Here is a 20,118-nt window from a genome sequence, read left to right as displayed (position 1 = left end):
CGATCAACGACGATGGCATCGGTTACACAAAACGTGGGCGCTGTGGTTTTAGTTTGGTTGATTTAGCTCATTAATTCGCTACTAGGTTGTTCGCTGGACAGCACTTGCCACGGGTGTTGTATACGGTGCAGTACACCTGCGTTCTGTGCATAAGATTCAAGCACAAGAGGAGGAGCACTTGGCTGAGAAGCACCACCAACAAGTCATTGAGAAGGCACGTAAAGCTTGGATCGAGAAGAAGCCATCAAAGAGTAGCAATGGATGTGAGTAATCTGCCCTAGTTATGTGATTTACACACTAAAGCTCAACAGTAATCACTGACCCTGAGAATCCATCATTTGACCTTGAAAAGTTCCTTGAAGCCAAATCAAAAGAAAATTAGAGACATTTTCACAATAAATTTCATTTCATTTCAATCATATGTATAAACTGCATAAAACTGGTTGATCAATTTGGTCTCATCATGTCAAGGTAGCTGTTGGCTCCTTCGAATGATTCAGCCAGTTTTATATCAATCGCTTTGTCTGCTTTGAGAGTGCGCACACAAACAAGAACCTGTTTTTTGTCAGTTGGTTAGTTGTGCAAGCATCTAAGCACCTACAGCATCCCAAAATCTAAATCCTCGCATAAGTTCTGACTCTGGGTTCTTCACGTTGGGTATGGCGTCACCCAAAACCTCAATAGCTGACTGTTTGGCTTCATTTACAAAGTCACTGTCTTTGTTTTCTTCTGTAATGCTGCCTTCTGCGAATGTTGTCAATGCATCTAAGTAAATCTGTGATTCTTAGTCAATAACACTCCACTAAAACATCCAAGCCAAACTCACCTTAATAAATATACCAAATCCAGTGTTGGTATCATTTTGGAATGGTAATGAGAGCGCAATATCAAGATAATCTTCACGTGCTCTCTTTGCGTTGTTCTTGAGGAAGGCGTTGATGGTGATAGATTCGACGAGCGTTCTTAAAGACCTTGAAAGTGACTTGTGGAAAGAGTTGAAGACGAGCAGCTCCCTAGATAATGGTCCTGACCAATGCTCTGCCTGATTGAGGGTATTAGATGGGTGTGTACTCGCACTTAACACTCAACTGACTTTGAAATGAAGTGGAACAATGGAGAGTGTACGGTATATCAACAGCATACTTCTCTTATCATCTTCACTACCAAGTGATGGACCACCTGAGAATTGTATATTTGAAAAGTGACGATCATGGAGAACACGAGCACGCAAAAGCTCGACAAGAAGTACAAGTGGCTCTTGGAACTTGTCATTAAGTCTTGACACTGTGAGTGCATTATGCATCGCACGTCCGAAGGGTGTGTGAGTGTGTTGAGGTGTGAGGAAGCTATCATTCGGGTTAGGTTGTTAGCTATTAGAACAGCGTGCATACGTACGATCTTAATTCCAAAAACCGCCATATGGTATTTGCAACAATTTCATCCTTCTTATGTAAAACAGGACCATTTGATGGCTTGATTGTTATAGTTCTTTCAGCAAATTTGTCACCACTTGTAGCACCAAGACAAAGGGCAAAATCGATAGTTGAAGAATTCTGTCTCCTCAATTCATCCTCAATGACACGAGAAGGAACATTCCAATGTTCAATTCTCTTTATAAGATCGGTAGTTGTTGAAGAGTTGTGTGGTACGAGTGTGGAGTGGTTATGGAAGTAATAGTGAGCATGAACCTGTCTGTTACGCCAAAATGGATGTAAAGCAGAAGCAATCAAAGCAATAGCAACAGCTCTTGGACCAAAGTTAGACTCTGTAATGTAATCCTTAACGAAGCTTTTGTATTCCTGAGTCTCGCCATTGCATAATGGAGGCATTTCTTGGAAGCCACCTTGTGCGAGAGTGTTAATAGGCCAAGGACCGATCAAACCTCTACACAAATGAAAGTAAACCTCATCAGGTAGACGAGGTGAGAAAACGTCAGCTAAATCGGAAGGAATATCAGCAGAAGAGAGAGCAGGTTGTGGAGATGGAGGGGGAATTGCCAAAGGTAAAGGTAAAACGCGACCTTCCTCAGCTGATAAGACGAAGGAAAAGTTCAAGATGATGACAGCTTTTTGATAGGAATCAACGTAATAGGAAGATTCGTGACCATTTGATTGTTGAGATTGAATAAAGTTTTGTACAGCGACCCAACCGGATTTTGCTTGCCTGACAGTTTCAACGATTTGCTTGAAATCGAATTGCTGATTTGCAGGAGGGAAAGTGGGGCAAATATCAATGCCAGCTAGTAAACCAACGTCAAAGAATTGATCATCGGATAATCTTAACTCGTTTAATAAGGATTTCTTTGAAATCCAATTGAAGAAACCTCTCTTCAAATCGATGGAGGTAATTAATTTATCAGTTTGTGGGTAAAGGAGGTGTTCAGTTGCACCAAAAATAGCGTGAATGTAAGAATTTGGGTGAGTAAGGAGGTATACAGATTGAGGCCAAGAAACGTAAGGGGCAGTGATAAAGTCAACGTGACGTTGTCTGAATAGTTTATGAATAAGGCGTAATAGATCGGGTTGAAATATGTTTTGCCTTTGACCGAAGCTATTTATTGAGTCATCGATTCTACCTTGTTCATAAGCCGACCAACCATTTGAGCGTATTGTTGATCTAGAGTCGGTATAACCAGATCTCATTTTTCTGGAAGGCTGTAAACCGTTAAAGATGAAAATTGGTTTGATGTGCCATTTTTCGAGGAGTCTTAGATCGGATTCGATGTGAGCCATTAAAGCGAGTGGATGACCACCCATAGCAGCGACTAAAGGTTCCTTTGAATTTGGATCTACAAACAGCCTATTCAAATAAGTTTGCATTTCAATGCCTAATCTTGTATCCCTTAAAGAAGAAAGCGAAGTGGATTTACTTAATTTCTTTTCATTTATGAAAGATTCAAGCTGTCTGATGGGCATATTGACTTGATGATTGAAGATGTTTAAGAGGGATAAAAATTAAAATACAAAATAAGCTATTTATTATAGATAGGATTCTGGCCAGATTGGAATAAATCAGATCTAGAATTATCATTTGAATAAACTCTTATCAACTTTAGCTGGGGGAGGTAATTGAAATCTAATCCATGCTTTGATAATTCATCTTCATCTAGCTGTTGATTATCAGAATTATCCTGGTTCACTTGACTTGAATGAGTTTTCCCCTTTGTTTTCTTTGATATTTTACGAGCACTTGGAAATTGTTTGAACAAATCCATTGTGATATTATCAGTTAAATCTGGTACTACGAATCCACTATTAAACTCTGATAACTCTCTCTCCTTTCTAGATTCAATTTCACCCTCTCTAGCTGTTTTGCCTGAGTATCTCTTTAACTTACTATCTCTAATCTCCCTATCAGATTTAAGTTGATTATAAATATCATCATCTCTATCAATGTATTGTATAACTAGACTGTGAAGATCTTCCAGGCTTATCCTTGTAGGCTGTGGTTCTAGCTGTGATATTCTATTTGCCAAGTAATGATACCTAGCCATCTTGTTACTCTTATCAGTATTCAAAGCCTTTTTCTTCTGATCCAGCTTATTCAAACGCAGGTTTACCCTTGTAACTTGCTCAGCCTTACGTGAACCTGGGTGGATTGATTCGCGGTTTTTAATCTTTTTCATTGTGAGTTTAGCCCTGTGAGTTTAGTTGGTGTGTGTGTATGCGTATAGCAGTATTAATTACATTTTATATTACCCCTTGATTGTACTTGTGAACCTTGTATCATGCACACCCACCACATCCACAACCACCATGAAGGATTTATTTTATTTAATTTCAATTCCAATCAAGAACGAAAACAAATTTAATTTAATTTCAAATTTAAAGGCTGCCATTATAAAATCAAACTCTATTCAAAACCCTTCGACTTCAATCCATACGATTGAGTTACCTGCATTCAAATATAGCTCTTTAGCTGCTTCCATTTCTTTGTCTGAACAGCTTGATCAACTCGATCATCACATTTCTTCTTTCCTTCAAAATTACTTGGAGTCTTCCGATAGCTTAAACGTCACAAGTTCTTTATCCATTGATCAAATCCCTCCGAAGGAATACCTAAACGATTTCAAATGGAATAACTATAAATACAAACGCAATAATTCTAATCTATTTGATATTTCTCATGCCATCGTAAACAACGTCAACTCTCATAATTTAGACTTTAAAAATCATCAACAAGACTATCAAATCGCGAAAGGCTCTCTCAACCAACTTGAACGTAAACAATTAGGCAATCTCTCAACTAAATCCTTAGCTGGTATCATTTCTCAATCTCATGTCGTTGATTCTGAATTTCTACAATCTCTATTCATTGCTGTCCCTTTGCAAGTTGCTGCGTTGCCGTGCCTATCCACTTTCTAACGTCAATAACAGAAATAACCTCAAAGATTGGTTTAATTCTTATGAAAGAATGGGCAAGATGGTTGTACCCAGATCATCCAAGTAGGTTCTACCATCTTCAATTCACTCTCACCTTCTTACACCCTCCCCCACAGCGTTATTACGACAGACAGTGAATTTGCCCTTGTTAATGTTTCTGTTTTCCGCAAGTATAAGCAAGACTTCTCTCAAGCTTGTCGCGAAAACAGGTTCATTGTTCGTGAATTTCAATTCGACCCCTCATTAGGACAAGAGTCATCAAAACAACTTCAAGACGCCCGCGATAAAGAAAAATTCCAATACAAAAAGTTCACTCAACTACTAAAAGTCGTCTTCTCTGAAACATTCCAAGCTCTGGCTCATATTAAATTCCTCAGATTATACATCGAATCTGTCCTGAGATATGGTTTACCAACAGACTACTTATATGTTGTCATAGATTTAGACGAAAAGTCTTCCAACAAGCTTTTACCTCCCCTCATCCAACATTTTGCTCATCTATCTCCATCACTAGCTAACAAAGTCAATGATAAATCTGGCGATGTCAATATTAGTGGTGAGTATGCCGGTCTACTCGATCAAGATATCTATCCCTTCCCACTCTTCGCTTTGGATTGTCCTAGAAATGATTAGCTCAACTTGCATTTCATTTGACTCAATTGTATTCTCAATGTGATACCATTTCAATCATCATTCATAACTTCATTCGATGGTACATTACTATCTTCAATCATTTCAGTATCACCTGGTACATACTCCCAAATCTTTATTGTCAGACTGGTTCAAGTTAGTTTTGATTAACGTTGAATACCCACTCACTCTTTTTCCAATGAGCAGCTGCATATCAGTGGTAATCGTGAATGTGAATCAACGTTAATAACGGCGTCTACTTTGTCAATAATGCCTTGATCACTATATTATATCACACCCACCTTTATGTGCAGTAAAACTGTGCAAAACCTCCTTTGTCTGCAAATCCCAAACAAACACCTTGCCATCCTCAGAACCAGCAATGACACACCTCTTCTCCTTAAAGTAGCCGAAATCAATCGACTGTGCGTAAATGCTATTATCGTGTCCTGTGTATGTTCGAATAGGTCGTTCTTTACTAGCATATGCCCATAGTTTCACCATATGATCTAATGATGCGCTTAAGAGGTATTGAGAGTTGGGTGAGAATTTTAAAAATGTCGCTTGTTTGTTTGACTCATCGACTAATGTCTTCAAGCATTGTCCTGACCAAATATCCCATATACGTCTGACAGAATGTGTTAGCTACCCACGTCACGAGCTATGCCACGAGACACTAGCAAACCCCTACATCAGTCCATCCATCGAGCAGCTAGCTATATACGAGCTATCATTGCTAAAGTCTATCGATGTTACTGGATCTGAATGTGCTGATATAGTTCTCAAACATTTTCCTGCTTATAATTTAAATTAACACGTTAATAACAGTTAGCATACCTCTCAGCACATCCCAAATTCTCACTGTCTCGTCAAAAGATCCACTTGCTAATAGATTGCACTGTGGATTGTAACAAACGCACAAGACATAATTTGTGTGTCCTTTGAGTACTTTTACGGCGTGATCCTTGTTTCTTACGCCTTCTATCGACCACAGTATTATTGATCTATCATCAGATCCACTAGCGATATATCTATCATTCGATGACCAGCAAACGTCATTCACCCCATCCTCGTGTTCTTCAAAATTCTCTAGTAAAAACCCTTTCTCTATATTCCAAACTTTCACAGTTTTATCTGCGCCTTGTTGAGCATTAGGTTGGTAGGTGATACTTAAACCTTTTACACACCCGCTGACGCGAGATATTTGCCACTGTTACTAAATCTTGCCCTATTTACACTCCTCTTATGCCCCGCTAGCGTGTTTTTCAGTTTATACATGATGATGACTGAGTGTTATCAACAATGCTCAATAATTTACATTTTTATATTAATCTATGCTAAAGATCCTCCTCGTCCCCATCACTGAACGATATCGATGCCCAGATCTTTGCTTCATCGTCATCTATCGATTGCGTATGCGACTGACTGATTGCCGGTGTGAGAGCGCATGTTGGAACTGGTGATCCTTTTCTTCTATCTGGTCTTGTCATTTCTACCGACCTTACTCCAATTGGGAGTATATAAAACTCGCACTTTCCTCCACTCAGGTATGTTGAGTATACGACGTGAGCTCTGCGCTTGTGCACAGCAAATGTTTCATCTTTGCGAGGTTTCTTGAACCGCCTATCAATATTCATTACACTTTCTTCTACCTTTGGTGGCATAGGTAGTCGTGCTTCAGCTTCGCCATTTGCTGTTGAACTCATCCTTATCTCTGACTCCGTTACCTTCACATGGACTTTTCGCAGCGTCCTTACCAGCATCAAGCGCGTTTGAACGTTGTGTGCCCATATTAATCCCAATTGGGCTTGTTTGGTGCTATGTACAGACTGTCCAGAGAAAGCACGCGACTGAACACCATAGCTATTCATCGTCGCTATCTGATTTTCTTGTATAGCCTCACTGACTCCATTCACAACAACGAGCGATAGTCTGTACTTGTGTATAAGTCGCTTACAGCTATCAACTACTCGCAACAGCGATGCATTCCTCTGCGCGAGTCCATGCGCATTCGAATCAAATTGCCTACTAAGCTCTCCGAGAGAATCTACTGCAATCAATCTGACTGGTTTGCTTTTTGTTCCGTCTACCAAAAATCGCGGTATGAAAAAATCTAACGCGTGCTGCAAACACTGAAAATCCCTCACATGGAGAAGAGATATGTTTGATAGAATATCGTTCGGATGCGATTCTGGAAAATATGTACGCGCGATTGTACTCAGCCGTTCTGTTGGCGGTGCCTTACTTGCGTGTATCAGTATTGCGCGTGCGTCCAAACCACCTTCTTCGAAAGGCAGCTGAACTGTAACGAGAGATTGCATTGTTAGCTGCGACTTGCCAACGGAGCTGTAGACGGTATTTAAGTGGGTGTGTGCAATTACACCAAATCCACTTACGATGCTCCAACTATCTCAAGTAGAGACTGCTCGCGTATACCACCACCAAGTACATCATCTATCGCGCTGTCACCGCTCGTGAAACTGTCCATCGAATTAAATCGACTTGTCCAATCCTCTACATCAGGAAAAGCACCAAGCGCAACGACGTCGATGAGTTTTTGACATTCTGAAGCAGACATATTTAGCCTCTTTGATAAATTGCCAGTGTCCATAACCAAAACTTCAAAAGGGTCAATTAGATCAGCTGCAAATGACGTTAATCGATTGCCACCGAAACGCGATGAGAAGGGATCAACCTTTTAGCAATCTCTGCTTAAGAACATGCGAGAGAACGTCTAGATCTTGCAGCGACTTCGACATTTCATTTGTTCACGTCGCGTCGAGTTGATTGTAAACACACAAGCGTTATTTTATATAGAAATTATTAAAAAGAATGTATTCTACTTTTTGGAATCCGATTAAAATTGATTTACAGTATTTGCCGTGGGTATGTCATTTGATAATTTAAGAAAGCTGAGTGTCCGTGAATGTCGTTGTTGTTCTCGTGTCTCATTTAGAGCCAGCGACGGTGTGAGCGTGTTGTATTCTCAAATGACTGAGGATACTGTGGTGCTTGGCTATTAATAGGTGCTGTGAATGGTCCTGTCTCCATTGAACATGCGCTCGATTGAACAGGCAACAGTGGTGGCAGTGGTACTGCACGCGGTCTTCTCGCATAAATTGTCATTGGCTCAGCGAATGTTTGATATTGCTGAATATCTTGTGTACCTCCAATTGAATTTCTGACGCGTGACTTGTATGGGCGTGGTGGTGGCACTGGTTCATTGAATGATTGTGACTGCGATTGCGATTGTGACTGTGATTGATCTAAGAATGGCATATCTAGCGGTGATGGTGGTGGCGTGATGAGGCTGTTGATTGACGTGTTGGTAGATTGCGATTTCACCAATGGTTGCTGTACTGATCCAGTGGTGTATATTCTACGTAAAGCGAGAATTTCATCACCAAATACGGCAACACGATAATCCAAGTGTGCTAGCAGCTGGCGCTCCACTAATGATTCGTCAATTTAGTCGCAATTTGTAAAAATTTAACTTACTCAAGTTAATGTCTGCCAAGGCAAAGTCTGCTTCAATAGCAGGACAGCCTGCAGCTATTTCATACCATCCAGGGTTATTGTATGCGATATCGAAGAGTCCCTTGGATGCGACAATCATAGCGGCAAGGAAGAGTCTTGGACCTGATTCAGCTCTTGCGCGAGGCAATCTTCTGCGAAGACGTGCTAACAGAGCCAATGCGCATAGCGCTGCTTCTGTGCAGAGCTCAGCACGCGTTATTATATAGTATGCAAAGTCTTGAAGCTCAGAGTGTGGACCTTGGTTGAATTGCGGTGACATTGGAGAGGCGGGTGGTGTGTATATGTTTGTCTGCATCTGCTTCTTGGATGGAGGGAACGTTGATGCAACGAATGTCTGCACAAACGAAGACAAGTTCTCTGGAGTGTCCTTCATCTCGGTGAACATAGGCGTTGCTGGAGGTGAGAGAATCATGTTGGTCATTGTAATTGTTGTTTAAGAGCACTGCTACTTACAATTCTTTAAATTGAATAAAGATCGGAATCTGCATTCCATACTCAATCCCCATCTTCAAAGCATTCAAAGACAGAAATGTCACCTTGGAGACATTTTCGGACATGCATACACATTAAATGTTTTAGGAACTCTTCATTATAGGAATACCAGTATAGATATGATCATTAACACAGCTCTCTTTCTCGTGATCTTTTTTTTTGGTAAAAACATATCACATTCTCTACGACATCACTTTTGTGATAACGCTAATTTGGCCTCTTCAATCCACTCCTCCGGCATATCATACTTTGTCGGCCTACGCCCCTGCTGCGCACCTGCCAAGTTCTCCATCTTATGTCCACCACGCCTTGACTTGCGGATTCTGCGAATAACGTGACGAGTATCTAAAGGAATGTCATCAAAGTTGTAGCTTTTATCCTGTAAAAGTCTTGTTAGCGAGTGGACGCCTTCGAACTGGCTGCTCACGTTTGACTCCTTTATCAGTAACTGCAGCTTGTCAGAGCACCATCTGACATTCTGTGCCCTATGTGGGAAATTTTCTGAGCTTATCTTAACCTCACCGTCAATATCTTCTATAAGTTTGCCATTTAATATGCTTGATTGTGGCCCTGACCAGCGAGGGCCTGCGAGAAGTTTAGCCTTGTGCTTACACGATCCATCCGTGAGAGGAAGATCTTTGATTTTAACGGAAATGACAGATTTCACGGATGCTGGGTGTGGCTTTTGATTGAGATATTCGAGTGTCCTCACCTTTACAACTTGGTCGTCGGCTGGCGGTACGAATTCCTTTTTGTATTCTAATGCATGTCAGAGGTATTCTATAACATGAAACAACGCACTCTCTAGCTTTGGCAGCTCAAACTCTTCCATGCGCATATATGCCAGCCATCTCCGCTTACTCTCAATCTCAAGCTTTGGAGTTGCGCTATCGTCTGGCTTGGAGCTCTCCCAGCGATAAACTTGATTTTGCGCTCCTTTCGGACCAAGCACAGCCTGCGTCCTGCAAGATGTACCAAAGCAGCGCAAGTTCTTTATCATAGTGATGAACGGGCGAGAAGACGAAGTCGGGAAATTACGATAAAGAGCAGTAAGGGTGGAGATGTATTGTGAGTGATTATACATTTGATTCGATTGGCACACATATTAAATCTCATCCACATTCCTTCTTTTGGCTGAGTGTGGCTTTGCTCAACATCGTCCATAGGTTTTACAGAGAATTTTAAGAAGCTAAAGTCTTTTCTTTGACACATTTAGCCGCTTTTCATTTATACTGCTCCCTGAAAGCACCCGCGGACATCCCTTAATGACACCCACACGCCTGAGACTATGACAGACCTCCACTTTTATCTGCAGGCTAATAAAAATAAGCATAGACTGCAGCTATCAGTCATTGCCTTCCATTATCTTCAACTTGATCGACGTGCAATCCTCAAAATGTCAGGCCTCGTACCTAGACACGACCATCGGTGCTGATCAAGTGTCACAATTTGCCAAGTAAATTGGCGGTTATCGTTACATGTCATTCAATTAATTACATTAGCGTGACTGATTTTGCCCCAGTCATCCCGACTATCCACAATTCAATCGATAACAAATGGTCACCAACAAAGGACACGCCTTCAAGAACCTTGTTGAGCTTATTGCCATTTAAGTTTAGAAGCCCTGGAAATTTGTCGTTCAGCGTCTTCTCCAGTGGGCTGGCAACATCACCAAAACCCAGGTCGTTCAGAGCGCCATTTATGATTTGTTGAATGTTGGTAACGTCTGACTATACACCAAAAATCGTCGCTTCGATTTCGTTATCCATTGGCTAGAACACGGATGGCAAAACTAGATCTTCACCGACCACAATCTTGAGTTTTAGTGTGAGGTGGTCGAAAATACCTAAATATCTTCAGAAAAGTACTTTTAAGCATCTTTGGGTAACACCACAAGTTTCAGTACCATGAGCAGAGATTTGCTCGTTAGTTTACTTGAAGAACCAAGTCAATTGTTTGATCACCAGAGTCGCGTCGTTTGTCAGTGAAACGCGTGATTAAACGCGCGATTGTAAACGCAACTTGAGAAATATGATCAGCTTTTAGCTGTAAGTCTTGAGTATTCGCACTTAAGGGTTGAGAGCCGAAGTAGAAGTCTGGGTTCTAGCCGATTCCTTGGACGATCGAATTGAAGGAGGCAGAGCATGCAATTGGAGCAGCGAAGACGGTTGAGGCTTTAGTAGGTGTTTTGTAGTCAATAAAACACCTCCAACAGTACACCTACCGACAGATACAGCGATGAAAACTTTTACGAACATAAGAAATGGGTGTTAATCATATTTATTTGAGTTCTACAGGTGGATAGGGCTGTAAATTTTAATAATAAAGGTTTGTTTACTGCTACGTTTCCTTTGTTATCTCTCAAAAAGGGTCTGAGCGAGAAGATAAGGGCTATTGTCAAATTGTTTTCATTAACTAAATTGAAATCTGTATCAGACTAATCACCGCAGTTAGGGATCTAAGAAATGAACAAGTCATTATATTCAAAAGAAAAGTACAGTCTAATTGGTCTTGGACAGCAGCGTCTCGACCTGCTTTGTCACCTCACCTGCAGACAATCCATCTAAGCTAACGTTCTTCTCCAAGCCGTATTCTGTCATTGTCAGTGCTGTCCTGTGCTTGGACACGGCTACCCACCAAATCTAGCGAATGCACGTGCTGGTACACCGGCAGCCTCACGAACGAGGATTGGTAGATGTGGATTCGATTGCTTGAGATTAGGGTAGGATGATTGTACGAATTGCCTGGTTGCGGTTGGGATTATTCTACGCAGAGATAAATACATTACCCACCTGAATCCCTCTGATCTGTTTCCAGTTTGGCATCCAATTAGTCTGATTTCTTTTACCGCCGTTGGGAGTGCTCTGCTGAATGCTGACATCTTGGACGTTTCTGAGAACGAGGACGGAGAGATGAGTGAGTATCCCAAGTACAGAATTCGTGCGTGATACTGCTGGTAATCTTGTGCGACTTATTGCCTCCAAAATTTATTTACATTTCCACTGGAATGTTATGCACATCTCTTCAACTTACTTCATCATATGAAATTCACAGAGAACTCCTCTGGACTGACGCGTCTACCCACGCTAGCAGAGGTCCTTTCTCGGAAAACTAAACCACCCGTCGATCTTTTCTGTCTCTATCTTTTCCTCCAACGCGAGGGCTCTGAGGACGCACTTGATTTCTGGCTAGACACACAGCAACACGAGAATCTGTGCCGCGCTTACTTTAAGGATATCAGGAAATCTGGAAGACTGATACAGGACGTCTGGCCGGAATATCTTAGTAGCGCGCGTAGCAAGGGTTCCATATACTCAAACCTCATCGGTCTCGCAGAACCCTCAAACAACTTCGATCGCAATCGCCTAAGTCCTTCTCCAATCAACAATCAGTCGCGTTCCTCAACTTCCCTTCAATCAGGTCACCGTGAGCAACCAGTTGCACTAGACAATTTCTTACTCGACGCCTCAAACAACTCAAACAAGCAGAACTTATCGACATCTGACTTTGACCCGGAGAAGTCTGTCAATACTTTGGTTTCTAAACGCAAGGACTCAAAGAGGAATCCAACGACGATACCTAGAAATGCTGTCATTAGCCATGGTGATTTGTTCGACTCAGCTGAGCGCATTTACTTTAGATACCTCGCTCCTGGCAGTGACAAGGAAATCTATCTACCACCTGCTCTTAGAATACAAAACTTTGGTCATAATACGCCGCTGACTGATATACCAGATCTCTTCTACCCTCAGAAGGAGTATATTTTCAGGGCACTTGAGGGTGGTGTGTTTCCCAGGTTTGTGGTGTAATATATTGCTTTTCCACTGCTAACTAGGAACAGATTTTTACGTGCCAAAGGTTTTGGTAACTTAACACCGATGTCATCATTAGTAAGACTCGGTTTAGGACTTTTCCTTCTTTGGTTTGCTTTTGCACTTGGCTTTTGCTTTATATTCATCGACTACAAGCCCCAGAAGACGCGAGTTTGGGTGTGTGCAACAATTACGCCTCATTACCCAGCTAATCGAATGCGAATACAGGTGCTTTTACCCTTTTTAATATCTTTCTTTCTCATCTGGTCTTTCAAGTATAATATCGACCCTCTTATGGTCTTGTTTAACAAGAGGTGCGTTGTTGTGTCATCGATAGCAATACTGACAAAGCATAGCGAAACGACGCCATTCAGGACTATCGAAATTGAAGAGCCCTATGTTAAGAAGCTCCTACTCATTCGCACCGCGTAGGTTATTGCGTCGTGATATCATTATCAATCTCACAGTAATGCAGATTAGTAGCCGCACTCGTTGCACTATCTACTGCAGTGTTCACACTCATATTCGCGTTGGTGCCGGGTCACCACCTCTGATTGTATACCTGATAGTAATTTATTTATTTACATGCAACTCCGCTACCACCATCAAGATGCTTAATCCAAATACGCTCGGTCGTCTGGGGAGCCCTTGGGGCAGAAATTCAAGAACCTCTGATGTGCTGTCCTCGTATATAGGTAAGATTCGGATCAAACGGCGTCCTCAATCTCAGTTCAATCTCAGCTATGGCATGTGAAACGACGCTTTTCCAGCCAAATCAAGAACTAGAAATGGAAATAGCTGAGTACATCAATACCAAAAAATCCAATTGGTTAGTTGTTGCTTATTAGTAGGTCAATCTCACGCTCCTCTTAGTCCACGAGAAGCTGCGTTTGAGATATTAAGGCATGTCAATCAGGGAAGCCCTAGATCAGCGCTACTAGCTCTTCATGTGAGTTTGTGCTCTCTTATAGCTTCATTGGACTGACACTTGTCAAGCTACTTGATGTGCTGGTCAAGAACTGTGGTTACCCTTTCCATCTCCAAATAGCGACAAAAGACTTCCTCAATGAGCTTGTGCGTAGGTTCCCAGAGCGTCCACCCGCCTATCCAGGTCCAATCATGGGCAAAACGCTCGAGCTTATCAATGAGTGGAAGAATGGCGTAGCGACTACTTCAAAACACAAGGAGGACCTTGTTCACGTTAGAGACATGTGGAGATTGCTTGGTTATAAAGGTTACAGATTCCCAGAATTGAGTAGAAATGCTGCTATAACCGTTGCGACTGATGTAAGAAGAGTCGTATCGCACGATGATATCTAACGTTGCATTAGAACCTCAAATCACCCGAAGAATTAGAAGAGGAAGATAGAGAAGCGCAATCCGCGGTAGGTATAGATTATTCTGCGTATATACGCCCTGACGGCTGGTAGAAATTGCAAGAACTTATCAGGCGTGGTACACCAAGAGATTTAGCTGCTGCTCAAGATCTCATGAAAAAGCTTTCTGGATTTGTGAGTCACTTAAACACAAAATATACACCGCTAATGCTCTGAAGGACGAACGCAAGCCAGACTATCGCGCACAAACATTGAAAGAACTCGACAAAGTTCAGCACAAAGCTATACTTCTTAACGATATGCTAGACCAAGCTGCACAGACTCAGGAAAAGCTCGTGCGTGGTGATGCATATGATGTGAGTAGGACTTATATACAAAAGCACATAAAGCTTACCCCAGCTTAGCAAGTAGCATCACTTTGCAAGCAAGCAAGTCCGAAACTACAAAAATGGATATCTGATGCATCTGAATCGGACCCAGACTTGCTAGGTGAGTATATATCGTCAGTGCAAACCCCTGTTTGACAAATTTACCTTCAGAACGCTTATTGCAGATTAACGACTTGATAAACAACGTCGTAAACAGATACACAGCTTTTAAGAATGGTGATTACGATGCCAAGTTTGAAATGAATGAAAAGTAAGTTATAATGAAACGCACAGAGTTGAATCTAACGAGTCAAGCTTTCAATCTAAGGGTATCACATCTGGAAATTCAAACGACCGAAGTGAAGGTCAGAATTTGATTGACTTCGATGATCCTTTGCAGTACGAACACGTTGAACGCGACGAAGGTAATGATGCTGGAGTACAACTAGGAGGAGGTGCAAGCAGTGAACTTCCAGTAGATTTATTTTCTGCACCATCCCCTGGCCCTACAGGATCTGCAGATGTGCAATCCCAAACGCAACCTGCTCAAGTATCATCACCACCAGCGATGAACTTGAGCTCAAATGAAGCTTTAAAGAGTCTCTATGCAATGAGGCCAGCAACAGGCACACCAGTCAGCTATTCCCAACCATACACTCCTGCTGCCCAAAGCCCTATAACACCAGGACTGAACACACCCGCCAATATCAATAATACCACAACATCTAATGCACAATTTACAAATCCCCAACCTCATCCACCTCAACAACCTCAACAAAAGTCACCGTTTGACGATTTAGTTGATTTGATGAAATAAAGAATGCATCGATTAGTACATACACTCAAACATTCAAGATTCTTGTACCTGAATAATCATATCAAGGACAGTTTCTTGATTCAAAGAAATAATTGTAAACTTATAAATGATTCGATAAACTGACGTCACAGATGTGCTCAGAGCGTTGAAGGATTTGACGCGATATTTATTAGATTTTATGTAAGATGATGCTTCAATGCTATCGGCTCATGACCATGCTACGCGTAAACACCAACGTCATTCGTACCTTGTTATTAATTGCTCCGCTTTTGGATGCGAGAGATGAGCAAGAGGTGGAGAGTAATTTGAGTCGATATAAATTGATTTAGCTTATACTTGCTGCAGGTACACAAAAATGATTCAAAATCTACTCCACTTGATCAAATCCCATCCTAATCGCGTGTTGAATCGAACCACCACTACGCGTGCTTGTGCTCCTCAAGATAGCACAGAGTAAGCGCGAATATCCCGCAATATGGAAGAGGCTAACATCTTACGTCTAGTGGACAACTCAGACTTCTCCGATTCTTTCGACGATGCCGATCTATTAGAGCAGGCTGACTTGATTGAATCGCAATTCAACCAACAGCGGCCACAAATACAAGACTATCGAATTAGAGAGGAACAGACCGCTGGGATAGACAGCACGATCGATTATGGTGAGGATTTCAACTCACCTATCATCATCGACGACGACGCTATGGAGCAATTAGATCGCATTGAAAATAACTCATACAATAACCCAGCATCATCCCAAGGGCTGGTTCAGCAGAGACTTTGGGGTGCACCGCCACCTCCCGCGTCGCGACCTCCACCGCGACCTGTTATGGTTCAGAAAGAGCACAGTGGAGCAAAAAAGCAATGGGACTACAAGGCTATGTCTAAATCAAACAAGCAGAGAAAGCAGAAGGCGAGAGCTGAAGAGGACGGCGATATGATTATCGAAGACGATTTAATTGAATTCGAGCAATTCCCCTCGCTATCAACAGGTAAGTTAACACAATTTATCTGCAACTTTCTTACATTTGCTTAGGGTAGGTGGTTTTTTATTTTCCTGTAACACTGTCTCACCAAACCGCTTTTAGCTCTGTAAGTCGAGTATAGAACCTCTACAACTACTAAACAACTATAGCTACAACCGATGAAGCATAGATACGATCCTCAAGCTGTCAAGAGCTGGATTTATCCTACAAACTATCCTATCAGAGACTACCAGATCAATATCACAACACAGTGTCTCTTCCAAAACACATTGGTCGCGCTTCCAACTGGTCTTGGTAAAGTGAGTTGCTTTGAAATCCCTTCTTTCCAAATTGACAACGATTTAGACACTAATAGCTGGAGTAGTTATTATGAACTACTATAAGTGGTTCCCTACTGCCAAAGTAGTCTTCTTAGCACCAACGAGTAAGTTGACTCAGATTACAAGAACATTAAAATGAATGAGATTAGAACCGCTTGTCGATCAACAGGCCAAAGCTTGTCACGACGTTTGTGGTATCCCGCAATCTGATGTCAGTGTCTTGTATGGTGATGTCTCACAACAAAAACGTGAAGCTATCGTAAGCTGTCCTTTAAAAAAACAATCAGCGCTCACAGTTATCAGATAAGGGAAAAGAGGGTTTTGTATATGACTCCTCAAACTCTAAACAACGACCTTCAAAAGGGAGTGTGTGATCCTCAAGATGTTGTCTTGATAGTGATAGGTAGTTCAAGACATTTGCAGCTTACATAAAAATCTTACATTTTTTATCCAGATGAAGCTCACAAAGGACAAGGAGATTATTCGTGCGTCATGCATTCTTAGATGACATCATATTTACACTTTGATAGCTACTGCTCAGTGGTGCGGCACATGATGAAAACGAACCCTCATTTCAGAGTATTGGCTTTGACGGCTACTCCTGGTAATACTCCTGAACAAGTACAACCAATTATAGATAACTTGCATATAAGTAATATCGCCATTCGCAATGACTCATCACCAGATATTAAACAGTACACCCATAAGAAGATCTTTGAAGAGCATATTATAAAAATGGACTACTTCATAGATGAGTTGTGTATGCAATGGGAGGATGTCGTAAAAGTAAGTCAACTTAAAACGATTGATAATCGACTAAAGCGTTCGACCAGCGTACAGTCGATCCACTCATTGCAAAAGATCTTCTTCCAGAGTACACAATCAACAAATTGAGGAAGCTTCATCCATATTCGATCACTGCTCTTCGTAGCAGGATATTACCACATCAAAAATATTTGTTTGGTAGTTTGAATAAAGCAGGAGATGCCACGCGTGCTATGAGGAACTTGGTGAGCTCACAATTAATTGCGCTAGAAAAAAGGCTAACCAATTTACAGCAAATCCAGAGCATTGAGATATTCTATCAAAATTTGCAAGAGCTGAGCGGCAAAAAGCAAGATCCAGATACCAAAAAGACTATAGAAAAACTTATGTTATCAATAGAGTCTGAACGATCCAGACGCAATGGCAGACTCAGTCATCCAAAGATGGAGAAAGTAGAATCACTGTTATTGGATCACTTTACCAACTTTTCAACGGAAAAGACTGAAACTAGAGCCATAGTCTTTGCATGTGCGTTTTTTCTTTGTCTTAAGATCAGTATCTCACACTCATACAGCACTTAGAGAGACAGTGGACGAAGTAGTGGAACAAATCAATACCCATTCTCCTATTCTTAGAGTGGGTTAGGAAATAATGCAAAAGTATATATCTGACAAGATTCATAATAGGCGGCGGCATTCGTCGGACAAGCAGCATCTAATGGTAAAAAGGGTTTAAATCAAAAACAACAACAGAAAGTCATGAATGAATATAAAGATGGGACTTTTAATGTGTTAGTCTCAACATCTATCGGTGAAGAAGGTTTGGACATTGGTGATATCGATCTTACTATAACCTATGATCCTGGAAGAAGCTCTATCAGTATGTTACAAAAGATTGGTCGTACTGGCAGAAAGCGTCAGGGACACGTTCACACACTCATGGCTGAAGACCTTGAAGATAAAAATTGGGATGAAGCACAAGCTAGGCACCAGGATGTTCAAGCATATATTGTTTCGGGAGATCAAGTGGCATTATACAACGATGTTGAACGGTTAATTCCACATGACGTTGAACCTGAATGTGAGAAGAGACATGTTCAGGTTGAAGAATGGGAAAGCTTAACTAAGAAAAACATCAAGAAAGACTCTTCTAGTTCAAACATCCGTAACTTCACGAAGGCTTCAAAGCCAAAGCGGAAAAGAAATGAAAATCCTCTTCGTAACGTCCCAGAACAAGCTACCTCGGGGTTTGTTAATGCTAGTGATCTCGTTGAAAAGAAAACAGACACTGCTGCTATGAACGTCGAATCAGATTCTGAAGATGAAGCACTAAAAAAGGGCATAGATGACTTTCAGTCACAGAAGGAAGTGCAGCCCTTGAAGCTTGAGCCCTCAGGTCCTTCGTCGAAGCGAAACGAGAAGTTGAAGAATAAACCCAGCCAATTACAAAGGCAGCCAAGTCATGCTGTAAGACGGCAAGCAAGTCAAGCAAGTAAATCCAATCAATCAGTGGCCGCTTTATCAAAGACGTTGTCATTGCGAACTCATTCAATCACTCTCCATGATGACGAAGAAGAGGTAGAGTCTCCCAAGCCTACACAGAGTACAAAAAGACAGCGTACGAGATCACCAACGCCAATGTCACCAACATCTTCACCAGTCTTGGTCCTGAACAAACCACCGATCTTAAAGTCACCGTCAGAGCCACCATTTGGAAGCAAGAAGAGAAGTAAAAAAGGGTTTAAAGCACCTAGACTACTATTTCAAGATTCACCAGTCATTGACCTTGATTCTGATCAAGTTGACAGTCCCGTGGTCGTTCCCGGAAAGAATGACAACGCTAAGCGTAAAGATGAAACATTTAAAACGCCAGCAAGACCATTGGGTGGTAAAAATGCAAACAACAGCTGCATGTCAGTTGACTCATCTCCGCTTGTTGTCAACAACACACGAATGAATGTTCAGGAGAACACATATATCAAGCCATTTCATTATGAACCGAAATCAATATTGAGTAATGGATCGCCCGATCAATCACAGGTTGTCCGTAAACCTGGTCAGAGTCTTATTGCACCTCGCACAACAGGCAAATCACTCATCTCATCCTCACCCCGTGGTACACCCTATCATCCATTCAAACGATTAAGACAGAGATCATCATCGAATACATCACCAATGCCTCCTCAGCCAACAACAAAGCGTAGTAGAACGATGATGACGCATGGTGAATATTTAGATCTGGATGCTCAAGTCTCTGAAAATGAAGATGCTTCTGGAGATGAGAGATCAAGTGACGTAGAAGCACTATCGGAAAGTGATATTGATTTTGTTGCTGGTGATCAAAGTCAGCTCATTAATAATGACATTGATTATAATCAGCAAGCAGCTTATGTAATGGGTTTAGCAACTCAGGTACCAAACGGAGGTGGACCACAATTTAATGCAGGACCTATAAGGAATCCTGTAGGGTTTATGCTTGGTTCGAAAGAGGCAGCCCATAGGCCGATGTTGCTTTCTAGTAGTCCAAACGTAGCTGATCCAGATGATACATATGATGTGAGTTTGGGTAAACTTATACACTAAAATATTTCTAACTTTGATTTCTTTAGTATGAGGATGGTTTTGTTGTTGATGACGATCAGCTTTGATTTCCGTAACGGCAATCACTTCATTGCA

At 41.5% G+C, this 20,118-nt stretch overlaps 12 protein-coding genes across 12 annotated transcripts; 5 read left to right on the top strand and 7 right to left on the bottom strand.

Moving 5' to 3' along the window:
• Positions 1–12: 12 nt before the first annotated feature.
• On the top strand, positions 13–382 carry J056_003385 (uncharacterized protein; the record flags this gene model as incomplete). Its single annotated transcript, XM_009268608.1, has 3 exons — positions 13–33; positions 86–263; positions 312–382. 3 exons carry the CDS (start codon positions 13–15, stop codon positions 380–382), a joined length of 270 nt encoding a protein of 89 aa, XP_009266883.1.
• A 65-nt stretch (positions 383–447) lies between these two features.
• On the bottom strand, positions 448–2,915 carry J056_003384 (uncharacterized protein; the record flags this gene model as incomplete). Its single annotated transcript, XM_009268607.1, has 5 exons — positions 448–555; positions 602–775; positions 827–1,042; positions 1,094–1,346; positions 1,396–2,915. The coding sequence occupies 5 exons, from the start codon at positions 2,913–2,915 to the stop codon at positions 448–450; spliced, it is 2,271 nt and encodes a 756-aa protein (XP_009266882.1).
• Positions 2,916–2,971: 56 nt separating this feature from the next.
• J056_003383 (Translation machinery-associated protein 16) lies at positions 2,972–3,625 on the bottom strand (the record flags this gene model as incomplete). Its single annotated transcript, XM_009268606.1, has 1 exon — positions 2,972–3,625. One exon carries the CDS (start codon positions 3,623–3,625, stop codon positions 2,972–2,974), a length of 654 nt encoding a protein of 217 aa, XP_009266881.1.
• A 788-nt stretch (positions 3,626–4,413) lies between these two features.
• J056_003382 (V-type proton ATPase subunit C 1) lies at positions 4,414–5,015 on the top strand (the record flags this gene model as incomplete). The annotated part of the gene is made up of 2 exons (XM_009268605.1): positions 4,414–4,445; positions 4,499–5,015. 2 exons carry the CDS (start codon positions 4,414–4,416, stop codon positions 5,013–5,015), a joined length of 549 nt encoding a protein of 182 aa, XP_009266880.1.
• A 50-nt stretch (positions 5,016–5,065) lies between these two features.
• Positions 5,066–6,290, bottom strand: J056_003381 (Protein will die slowly; the record flags this gene model as incomplete). Its single annotated transcript, XM_009268604.1, has 5 exons — positions 5,066–5,159; positions 5,202–5,268; positions 5,315–5,640; positions 5,933–6,152; positions 6,200–6,290. 5 exons carry the CDS (start codon positions 6,288–6,290, stop codon positions 5,066–5,068), a joined length of 798 nt encoding a protein of 265 aa, XP_009266879.1.
• A 59-nt stretch (positions 6,291–6,349) lies between these two features.
• Positions 6,350–7,771, bottom strand: J056_003380 (DNA repair protein XRCC3-like protein; the record flags this gene model as incomplete). Its single annotated transcript, XM_009268603.1, has 3 exons — positions 6,350–7,358; positions 7,409–7,655; positions 7,708–7,771. The coding sequence occupies 3 exons, from the start codon at positions 7,769–7,771 to the stop codon at positions 6,350–6,352; spliced, it is 1,320 nt and encodes a 439-aa protein (XP_009266878.1).
• A 193-nt stretch (positions 7,772–7,964) lies between these two features.
• Positions 7,965–8,970, bottom strand: J056_003379 (PHO85 cyclin-1; the record flags this gene model as incomplete). The annotated part of the gene is made up of 2 exons (XM_009268602.1): positions 7,965–8,464; positions 8,511–8,970. The coding sequence occupies 2 exons, from the start codon at positions 8,968–8,970 to the stop codon at positions 7,965–7,967; spliced, it is 960 nt and encodes a 319-aa protein (XP_009266877.1).
• Positions 8,971–9,231: 261 nt separating this feature from the next.
• On the bottom strand, positions 9,232–10,041 carry J056_003378 (uncharacterized protein; the record flags this gene model as incomplete). Its single annotated transcript, XM_009268601.1, has 3 exons — positions 9,232–9,420; positions 9,469–9,800; positions 9,843–10,041. 3 exons carry the CDS (start codon positions 10,039–10,041, stop codon positions 9,232–9,234), a joined length of 720 nt encoding a protein of 239 aa, XP_009266876.1.
• Positions 10,042–11,542: 1,501 nt separating this feature from the next.
• J056_003377 (NADH dehydrogenase 1 alpha subcomplex subunit 2) lies at positions 11,543–11,922 on the bottom strand (the record flags this gene model as incomplete). Its single annotated transcript, XM_009268600.1, has 3 exons — positions 11,543–11,634; positions 11,679–11,785; positions 11,834–11,922. 3 exons carry the CDS (start codon positions 11,920–11,922, stop codon positions 11,543–11,545), a joined length of 288 nt encoding a protein of 95 aa, XP_009266875.1.
• A 160-nt stretch (positions 11,923–12,082) lies between these two features.
• J056_003376 (Protein rax1) lies at positions 12,083–13,407 on the top strand (the record flags this gene model as incomplete). The annotated part of the gene is made up of 5 exons (XM_009268599.1): positions 12,083–12,837; positions 12,883–13,030; positions 13,082–13,167; positions 13,210–13,281; positions 13,329–13,407. 5 exons carry the CDS (start codon positions 12,083–12,085, stop codon positions 13,405–13,407), a joined length of 1,140 nt encoding a protein of 379 aa, XP_009266874.1.
• Positions 13,408–13,463: 56 nt separating this feature from the next.
• Positions 13,464–15,375, top strand: J056_003375 (putative ADP-ribosylation factor-binding protein C25H2.16c; the record flags this gene model as incomplete). Its single annotated transcript, XM_009268598.1, has 10 exons — positions 13,464–13,548; positions 13,595–13,682; positions 13,727–13,802; positions 13,850–14,140; positions 14,185–14,238; positions 14,284–14,364; positions 14,409–14,546; positions 14,595–14,679; positions 14,730–14,829; positions 14,874–15,375. 10 exons carry the CDS (start codon positions 13,464–13,466, stop codon positions 15,373–15,375), a joined length of 1,500 nt encoding a protein of 499 aa, XP_009266873.1.
• A 475-nt stretch (positions 15,376–15,850) lies between these two features.
• J056_003374 (ATP-dependent DNA helicase MPH1) lies at positions 15,851–20,090 on the top strand (the record flags this gene model as incomplete). Its single annotated transcript, XM_009268597.1, has 12 exons — positions 15,851–16,364; positions 16,542–16,657; positions 16,704–16,782; positions 16,828–16,937; positions 16,982–17,081; positions 17,133–17,163; positions 17,209–17,464; positions 17,512–17,688; positions 17,737–17,971; positions 18,018–18,079; positions 18,130–19,998; positions 20,052–20,090. The coding sequence occupies 12 exons, from the start codon at positions 15,851–15,853 to the stop codon at positions 20,088–20,090; spliced, it is 3,588 nt and encodes a 1,195-aa protein (XP_009266872.1).
• Positions 20,091–20,118: the final 28 nt, after the last annotated feature.

The sequence above is a fragment of the Wallemia ichthyophaga genome, assembly GCF_000400465.1.
Source record: "Wallemia ichthyophaga EXF-994 unplaced genomic scaffold scaffold4, whole genome shotgun sequence".
Classification (NCBI taxonomy): domain Eukaryota; kingdom Fungi; phylum Basidiomycota; class Wallemiomycetes; order Wallemiales; family Wallemiaceae; genus Wallemia; species Wallemia ichthyophaga.
Note: the sequence above shows the minus strand (reverse complement) of the source record. Positions and strands in the feature narration are given on the sequence as shown.